The sequence below is a fragment of the Microtus ochrogaster genome (genome assembly GCF_000317375.1).
Source record: "Microtus ochrogaster isolate Prairie Vole_2 chromosome 14 unlocalized genomic scaffold, MicOch1.0 chr14_random_3, whole genome shotgun sequence".
NCBI lineage: Eukaryota > Metazoa > Chordata > Mammalia > Rodentia > Cricetidae > Microtus > Microtus ochrogaster.
Window position 1 is genome coordinate 11,317,534 of NW_004949098.1, and position 9,899 is coordinate 11,327,432.

The window sequence follows — 9,899 nt, forward strand, 5'->3', positions numbered from 1 at the left end:
CGTGCTGTGGGGGAACTCATACACACACACACCTGGACACGGACACACACACACACACACACACACAACTATGTAAGTGTTCGTGCTGTGGGGGACCTCAGACACACACACACCTGGACACGGACACACACACAACTATGTAAGTGTTCGTGCTATGGGGGACCTCAGACACACACACATATGCTCGTGTGCATACACACACACAACTATGTAAGTGTTGGTGCTGTGCAGGAACTCAGGCACACACAACAACTATGTAAGTGTCTGTTCTGTGCAGGAACTCAGGCACACACACACACACACACACACACACACACACGCCCAAGGAGGGGGCAGGGGGAAAAGAGGCTTCTAAAAGACTAGTAACCTCTCTTCTAGGGAGTAAAGGATAAAGGCCTGGCTGCCCCAACCAGAGGGACTTTGCCTCCTTTCCTAACACCCTCGCCAGGAGCAGTCAAGAGATGGGGGACTGGCACCTGTGCTCTGGGGTGATCTGGGGTCCTCTTGCAGAGCTGGTGTTTTCTGTCCTTACTCATCTCACCCTGTGGCCATGTGTTCCAGGGGAAGAAGAAGAAGAGGAAGAGAGAAAAGCAGCTGGCCCAGACACAGTCCCAGCAGCAAACCCAGGAGGCAGAGGGTGAGTCCTGGGCTGGGGTCCCTAGGAGAACACGAGCTGTCAGATTCCTCATAGAAAACTCTGAGGGTTTGGGGATTCCCCCAGTTACTCTCCTTAAGATAATAAGTATTTGAGGGGTGGGGTTCAAGACATGGTTTCTCTGTAGCTTTGGAGCCTGTCCTGGAACTCCCTCTGTAGACCAGGCTGGCCTCGAACTCACAGAAATCCACCCGCCAGTCTTTCAAGTGCTGGGACTAAAGGTGTGTACCACCACTGCCCGGCAATAAGTTTGTTTGTTTGTTTGTTTGTTTGCTTATTTATTTATTTATTTATTGGTTTTTTGAGACAGAATTTCTCTGTAGCTTTGGAGCCTGTCCAGGACTAGCTCTTGTAGACCAGGCTGGCCTCAAACTCACAGAGATCTGCCTACCTCTGCCAAGTGCTGGAGTTAAAGGCATGCGCCCCCACCACCCCTCAAATACTTACTATCTTATATTTATTATAATTATATTATATATTATAATATATTAAAATAATAAGTATTATAAAGCGAGAGAAACCAACAATCTTTTCAAAGCCCAGGTGTGTTTCAGTCCCTCTGAGTTGTCCCTTAAGGGTTATTCAGTAAACAGGAATTAGCTGGAATTAATCTCTGGAATTCCCTTCCAATGGTGGCATGCTATAGATAAACATAGCACCTGGTTTAGTTACTTTTCTCGTTGCCTTGACAAAACGCCTGATACCTGGCAGAAGCAACTAAAGAAAGGCTTTGTTTTGTCTTAGAGCTTGAGGATCCCATCCCTCGCGGTGGGAGGACCCTACAGCTGATCATACTGTGTTCTTGGTCAGTAGGCAGGGGGTGAACGTGGGTGCCCAGCTTGATCTCTCCTTTTATGTAGGACCTCCGTCAGTGTTCAGGTGGGTCCTCCTTGCTCTGTTAAAACTGTCTGGAGATATTTTATGAACATTTTCTGGACACACTTAGAGGTGTGTTTCCATGGTAACAGTGAAGATTTGCCCATCACACCACTTCGCTATGAATTCCCTGGAATTTGGTGTTCTTTGGTTGCACACCAGAATAACAACGCTCGCCTTTGTTCAGGAACCACATCACACAAGACGCTGTAATAGATGACAACTAGCATGGAGTGTTGCTCGGGGTGACAGGTTTTAGGTCCTGGCCTTCATCTCAGGTTGATCTCAGTATAAGGCTGATAGTGCCGTTTGTGGTACACTGGCCTCCTTTCTTCACGTTATCTGTGTGTTCCTGTGCACACAGTAGTAGAATATAGAGACGACACAAAACCTGTTATGTGACGCGCCACAGTGCTCCGCAGGAGCGCCCCATCTCTGCGCCATGAGCCAAGGATTTTAAAACAGGCTGGGGATTCATCTCAACAGCTCAGGGCTTTAGGGAGGGGGTGATGAGGTGGGAGACTTTAAACTGTTTCTTTCTGATCAGATTCTGAGTGCGTCCTTGTCAGTCTGGGCATTTGGTCTTTAGACTGTGCCTTCTGTGGGAGTCCTTATGTGTAGCTTCCTAATCTTGGAATCTTTGAAGAGCCTGGAGATGCGTGCAGCTCAGTTGAGGGAATCCTTGCCTAAGTATGCACGATGTCCTGAGCCTGGCAGCCAGCACCACATCAGACAGAGGTTCTACTGCGCATCTATCCCCACACTTCAGAGTGAGATTGTCCTTGGCTCCAGTCGGAGGCCAGCCTGGGATACATGAGAGCCTGTCTCAAACAAACAAATAAAGCCCAGACTGGAGTTAGAACTCAGTCTGTGCAAGCATGAAGAGCTGCCTTCTGATGCCCGGTACCCACGTAAAGATACCATGCAACCCGGTCATCTAATCTACTAAGAACAGCAGAGCAGGCTTTATAGCCAGTGAGAGATTCTGTCTCAAAAAAGAAGCGGAGAGTGGAGAGTTAGCTGAGCAGTGAAGAGCACTTGTACCCATCTGTCACTCCAGTTACAGGGCATCTAATGCCCTCTTCTGGCCTCCACAGGTGCCAGGCACACCTAGTACACAGACATGTGTAGGCAAAACACCCATCCACATAAAACAATTGTTTTAAAAAATGAAGGTGTAAAGCAATAGAAGAAGCTCAGCCGTGACCTCCACACACACAAGCACACACACCCCACAATATAATTTTTCAAGTATTTTTCAAGCAATCTTAACGATTCCAATGCACAGTCATCCCTTAGTATCCTTCAGATTGGCCCTAGGGCCCCACCATACTCCGCTTCTCAGATCGCTGATCCACAGATGTTTGAGTGCCTTGAGTAGGTGGTCTTGTATTTATATATAGCTTATGCGTATCCTCCAGCTACGCTACACCACTCTAGATGCTTCTAACGCCCCACACAATGAATGCTGTGGAAATAGCTACTAGGTTCTGTTTGCTTCGTGAAAAAACAGCAAGGAAAAGAAATGTGTGTGTTTAGTACGGAAAAGATTTTTTCCCCTGAATATTTTCATTGGTTCTGGGTTGATCCACAGAGGGGGGCCACAGATCCACAAGGCTAACTGTACTGTACCGGTGTCTGACCACTGCTCTTCCTCTGCCCTCCCATTGCTCCCAGCTGATCGTTTTTCCCCTGTGTTTTTGTCTTTAGGTGCTCTGGCCTCCAAGAGCAAGAAGCCATGTATTCAGTACCTGCCCCCTGAGAAGCCTTGCGATAGCCCTGCCTCTTCCCATGGCAGCACGCTGGATTCGCCTGCAACTCCCTCCGCAGCCTTGGCGTCGCCAGCTGCCCCTGCGGCCACCCACTCCGAGCAAGCCCAACCCTTGTCCCTCACCACCAAACCGGAGACCCGAGCCCAGCTGGCTCTCCATTCGGCTGCCTTCCTGGCCGCTAAGGCCACAGCCAGTAACTCCAGCCAGATGGGCAGCCAGCCGCCACTCCTATCCAGGCCCTTGCCCTTGGGCTCCGTGCCCACTGCTCTGCTGACCTCTCCCCCTTCCTTCCCAGCTACCCTCCATGCCCACCAGGCCCTCCCCGTGCTACAAGCCCAGCCTCTTTCCTTGGTCACCAAGTCTGCCCACTAAGCCACCCCCTGTTCTATGCAGGCTGTCTCGGGACTCCAAGTAGGAATGATTCAGAAGAGAGGAGGGGATAAAAGGAAACATTATTGGTCAATATTTGACCACTCTGGACTGTTCTGTAAAGTGACTGGTAACGGCAGTGCTTTACGACTATAGATGTAACCAACAGCTGATCTTCAGGCTTTTTTTAAAAAAAAAAGAAAAAAATACAAAATAAAACCTTCATCACCCCCGCCTCCCCAAATCTTCACAAGAAAGCACTGAAAAGCAGTGTGTTGCTCTCGCCCCCTGCGCTGTGGTGGGTATTCCTGGGCGGAAGATGCCTCTCTACCTCTTCTCTTCCTGACTTTCTGCCCTCCCATGTCCTCACTGGTCCCACCTACCCTAGCTCCCCCACCGCATCTGCCACGTTGCCTGGCCTGGAGTCCTAGCCTGGCTCCCTTCCTCCAGGTCACTCTTGTTCCCTAGCACAAGTGTTTGTCATGTCCAGCACCAGTTCATGCCCCTCTGTCCTCTGCCCATTGTAAGGCCATGACCACGTGTGATGACATACATCTTGGCCTGATCCGTTCCCACCAGCATCCCCCTCTCCTTCAGGCCCCAGTGGGCCAGCCTCCGAGAGCTCTCGTGGTGGGGAAAGAGGTCCTTCCTCTGAAATGGTCCCCCACCCCTGCATTTAAAATGACTCAAGGTGCCTCCAAGAAGTCTGTGTTCCTCTCAGTGCACAGTTGAGTCTTCCTGCCTCGCAGTCTCAGAGTGGCAGGCGGGACCCAGTTCCCACTGCCTGGCTCCTGTCCTTCAGTGTGTGCTAGTACAATCTGCCGAAGTTCTAAGACCCTCTGCCCCTCCCCCCACCACCTCACAAGCTTCTTCTGTGTGTATTTCATTTTGTTTTTATGGTTTTTGGAGCAATTTAAACTCCCAGTTTATTTTCACAAAAGAAAATAAAATTACAGTTGCAAGACTGTTTCTGGATGTTTCTTTAGACCTTTTGTTGAATCAAACCACTGCCTTCCTGCCAAGCTCTGGGTTAAAGTTTTGCAGGCCATTGATCATAGAGTCATACCAGCTGAGCTCAGAGAACCTCAGGTAACTTCTAACCCTCCCCACCCCACAGCTTTCTTTATGTGTATGAACGTTTTGCCTGCGTGTATATATGTGCACCATGTGTGTGCCTGGTGCCTCAGAGGTCAGAAGAGAGTTTTGACTCCCCTGGAACTGTTGTTATAGAGTGATATAAACTACTGTGTGGATGCTGGGAACCAAACCCAGGTCCTTCAGAAGACCAAATGCTCTTAACCACTGAGTCATCTCTCCAGCCCCACCTTCCAGTCTTAAAGGCATGTTCAGTGTTGACCATTGAGACCCCAAAGTGAGAATCTTATCATTTATAATTGATTTAAAGAGATTTCTAATGTGTATTCCTATTATGCTTCTATCCCTCCCCCCCTTTATTAGAGTTGCCAAGGAGCACTGGCTGGATGGCCTTTGAACTTTCCGTGGTTTCCAGCCCTGTGACTGGTGTCACTCAGTGGCTTTCTTCAGACATAATTTACTAATTTATACTTACATTTTACCCATTTGAAATAGTGGGCGGGGTTGGGGGTACATCTCAATGACCTCTGTAAGAGGCTTTGATAGCAATACTGCCAATTAAAAATGACGTGTCATTTATCATTGCGTGTGGCGGATGCGCAAGCTGTTATGGTGGTCAGAGGACTTTCTGAACCAATTCCACCTTCCAGGAATGCAACTCGGGTCTTCACAGCAGGCTTGGGTAGCAAGTGCCTTTATCTGCCAAGCCATCTTGCTTTTTTCCAGAGGAGGTTTTGAGACAGGGATTCTCTGTATAACAGCTTTGGGACTGTCCTGGAACTCACTCTGTAGACCGAGTACTCACTGAGATCCGCCTGCCTCTGCCTCTCAAGTGCTGGGATTAAAGGTGTGCACATCCACCACCCAGCCATCTTGTATTTTTTTAAAAGAAGACAATCTTACTGGGTTTTAGTATGATGAGCCATGAATCTGTGTATCCATTGCCACGACCAATTAAAAGAAAATTTAAGTTTTTCCCAAGAGAAACTATCTGTTGAAGGTGACTCCCTATCCGGTCCCCTCCAACACTAGCCAGCCAGTAATCTATTTTATCTCTATAAATTTGTTTATCCTAGGATTTATCCAAAATAATTCAACATGAGGTCATTTATCACCAAGTTCCCTCTGTGTCATGTTTTCAAGTTTATCCATGTTATACCTTGGGTCAGTATTCCGATACTTTTTAACAGTAGTAAAATGAACTTAGCATGAGTTTAAAGTTTTTATGTTTTAGGGTTGGAGTTTAGCCCAACTGCTAGAGTACTTGGCTAGCACACACAGCACCCAAGTTTCAGTCCCCAGCACCACATAAAGCCAAGTGGAAGATAGACGCAAGACGACCAGACCAGAAGTTTATTGTCACCCTTGCCTACATAGTGAGTTTGAGGCCAGCGTATGTGACATGAGTTCCTGCTTTAAGAAAGAAAGAAAGAAAGAAAGAAAGAAAGAAAGAAAGAAAGAAAGAAAGAAAGAAAGGAAGAAAGAAAGAAAACTATTCCAGCCATTTTTAGGTAGCATTCAGTACATTTACAACCCTGTGATCGGGATTGCTCTCTAGTCGGGCAACAAAGTGCTTAAGAGCCCTTGCTGCACAGTCGCGGGGCCAAGTTCAGATCTGAGCACCCACATTAACGACTGACCCTCGCACACCTTTCAGCCCAGCTTAGAAAACTCAAGCTCCACGCTGAGGGAGAGACCTTGCTTCAAAGAGAGTTAAGCAGAGGATGACTGGAGAAAGCTGGACACCCTTTACCGGCACGTACCACACCCACACAGACACAGGTGTACAGACAGTCATACGCATAGATACTTACAAACACATCTTTTCATTTATTTATTTGGTTTTGTAATACAAAATCTTGCTATGAAGCCTTGGTTGAACTGGGATTCACTCTGTGACTGGCCGTGAACTCACAGAGATCTGCCTGCCTCTGCCTCCCCAGTGTTGGAACTAAAGTTGTGCTATGAAAAAGAGCAAAAAGTGGGGGGGGGTCCTTAATTCCTATCATGCTCTGAGCAATGATGAAGGCCACTCAGGTTCTTTGAACTCTTGAATGGTTTCTATTGACTAGACTTCAGTTTGCTTGCATTTTGCCTCACAAGGAAGTGTTTACCAGGAGATGGCTGTATTTGGCAGCCATAGGTAGGTCACGTTGAGGAACTAGGACAAGGTGGAGAACTGGAAACTGTAAACAGTGACTAATCCCTGGTTCAAGAGTAGCTGAATAGCTAGACATGCAGCTCAGTTATTAGAGAGCCTGCCTAGCACACACAAAGCCCTAGGCGTAGTCCCTAGCCCAGCTTTACTGAGCCCCGTACGGCCTGTTATCCAGCCCTTGAGAGGATCCAAAGTTCAAGGTCATCCTCATCTGCAAATCTAAGTGGAGGCCAGATTGGAATACTTAGACACTCTCGAAAAACAAAATAGCACAAGGTATGATGGTGTACACCTTTAATCTTAGCATTCTGAAGGCAGAGGCAGGAGGATCTCTGTGAGTTCTAGACCAGAGTGGTCTACATAGCAAGTTCCAAGCTAGTCAGGGCCACATAATAAGACCCTGTTAAAAAAATTAAAAATAGTTGCTGTAGTAACAGAATTGTAATCATTCATTACACACACACATATATATGTACATAAATAATATATACACACACATGTATGAATGTGTATATGTATGTATATATGTATGTATGTGTTATGATGGTCCTGGAAATCAAACCCTGGACTTTGTATGAAATAAGCTAACACTCTACCACTGAGCTACCCTTCCTCCCTGCCCACTATATGTATAAATCACCTTGTGCTTATCTGTTCATTTGATGTCAAATATTGAATGCAACCATGTTGCAGAGAACCTGTGTTTGATTCCCAGAACCGTCTGACTTTCATGAATGTATGTTATGCACAGTCACATACAAGTAAGCCAGGTAGTAGTGGCTCATGACTTTCATCCCAGCACTCGGAAGGCAGAGGCAGGGGGATCTTTGAGTTTGAGGCCACCCTGGTCTACAGATCAAGTTCCAAGACAGCCAGGGCTACACAGAGAAACCCTGCTGTGAAAAATGAACAAACAAAAGAAGATTTTCTTTTAATTCTTTGGGGGTAACAAGGGATATGACCATTATGTCCCATAAGTAGCTGTTTTAATTTCTTAAGGAAGCCGCAGACTTTCTCTTAGCAGCTGCACCGTGTTCCGTTCCTACTTGCTAGCTCCGACCCTCCTTTGCCTCACCAGTACTAGTTTTCTAGCTTTTCTGAACTCATATTTCATTGATTTTGATTGATATTTCCCTAATACTGATGATACATAGCATCTTTTTGTGTACCTGTGGGCTAACTGCCCTGGCGTTATTCAAAGCCCCTGCCCGCAGTGAGCTATCCTGGTGCCCTCATCAAAAATGAATTAATGATGAATGGGCAAGCTTGTTCTAAACTCAGTTCGGTCCTGTTCATCCCCGTGCCCTTGCATCAGCACCATATCGTCCTCTCTACTGAAGCACTACAGTAGCTTTAAGGTTGAGGCTGGAGAGATGGCTTCGCGGCTGAGAGGACTTGTTAGTTTTTCAGAGGACCAAAGGTTGACTGCCAAAGCCCTCTTGTGGTTTCTGTGGGTACTTAAAAGTGCATCCCCACACATAGAGATACATGTAATAAATGATAAAATACATCTTTAAGGTCAATCAAGTTAGGAATCGTGAGTCCTCTGGCAGTATTTTTACAGCACTGCTGAGTTTCTTGCTTTTCTTAAGATCAACTGATCAATTCTGCAAAGAAGCCAAATTAGAATTTACCAAAGATGCATTTTGGCTCACAATCTGAGAAGGGATAAAAGTCCATCATGGTAGGAAGGCATGTGGCAGGAGTGTGAAGTCACTGTTCACTTTATGTCTGCAGAAAGAAAGCAGATGCATGCTGGTGCCCAGCTTATGTCACAGGCAGGGGGCAGATGCATGCTGGTACCCAGCTTATGTCGCAGGCAGGAAGCAGATGCATGCTGGTGCCCAGCTATGTCACAGGCAGGAGGTAGATGCATGCTGGTGCCCAGCTTATGTCACAGGCAGGGGGCAGATGCATGCTGGTGCCCAGCTTATGTTGCAGGCAGGAAGCAGATGCATGCTGGTTCTCAGTTGACTTTCTCCTTTGGTTCAGTCCAGGACTACAACCCATGGGATTGCACTGCCCGTAGTCAGAACTGGTCTTCCCTGTCATGGAAACACCCTCACAGACACTCCTCACGTCTCCTGTCACCATAAAATTCCATACATGGAACTATTGAGATGGCTTAGTGGGAGGGCAAGAGAGATGGCTCAGTGGTTAAGAGCACTTGCTCCTCTTGCAGAGGACCTGAGTTTGATCCCCAGTGCTGACATGGTGGTTCATTACCATCCATAACTCTAGTTCAGAAGATCTGAAACCCTCCTCTGACTTTTGAGGGAACCAGGCATGTGTGTGGTACACATGCATACATGCAGGTAAAGCACTCATGCACATAAAATAAATCTGAAAAGAAGGGAGGGCTTAGTAAGTAGAGGTGTCTGCTATCAAGCCTGAAGACAAGCCTCAAGGTCCATCCTCAGGACCCACACACATAGAACTGATTCATGAGAGCACTGATTCCTGATTCCTGCAAACTGGCCACTGACCTCCATGTGAATACTGTGGCACACACACACTCACACAAATATACACAAAATAAATAAAATGTAATAAAAATTTGAAAACAGTAAAGAAATCCTGCCAAAGGTTGATAAGGAGTCTCAGCAGGTGAAGACACTTCCTACCAAGTGAGGCTGAGCTCTACATTAGATTCCCAGGATTAACGTGGAGGAAGGGGAGAACCCACAGCCATGAGTTGTCCTCTGACCTACATACACACAAAGTAAATAAGAAAAAAACAGTTGAGAAAACCGTTGCTTATTTTGGAAAAAGAAAAAGGTCTCCAATTTCTTTCCATTGAGTACGTTAGTGGTAGGTTCTTCAGGCTGAGGCCACACTTTGCCTTTTCTTAGTTGTTGGTGTTTTTTTAATCATGAAGGGATACAAAGAAATTTTAAGATTTATTAATCTACTGATGTGGGAGAATTGCAAATAATATTGTTTCTATGTGGTTATTTCAGGAGTCTGGGCAGCC

At 46.6% G+C, this 9,899-nt stretch overlaps 1 protein-coding gene across 2 annotated transcripts in view; it reads left to right on the forward strand.

Annotated features, from left to right (window-relative positions):
* Tcf7l1 (transcription factor 7 like 1) overlaps positions 1–4,638 on the forward strand; it is a 167,413-nt gene extending 162,775 nt beyond the window's left edge. For both annotated transcript variants that reach the window (XM_026788013.1, XM_026788014.1), the window contains 2 exons: positions 562–637; positions 3,242–4,638. In XM_026788013.1, coding sequence (XP_026643814.1) covers positions 562–637; positions 3,242–3,675 — 510 coding nt within the window. In that variant the 3' untranslated portion in view covers positions 3,676–4,638. The remainder of the gene's footprint in view (positions 1–561; positions 638–3,241) is intronic.
* The last annotated feature ends 5,261 nt before the right edge of the window (positions 4,639–9,899 follow it).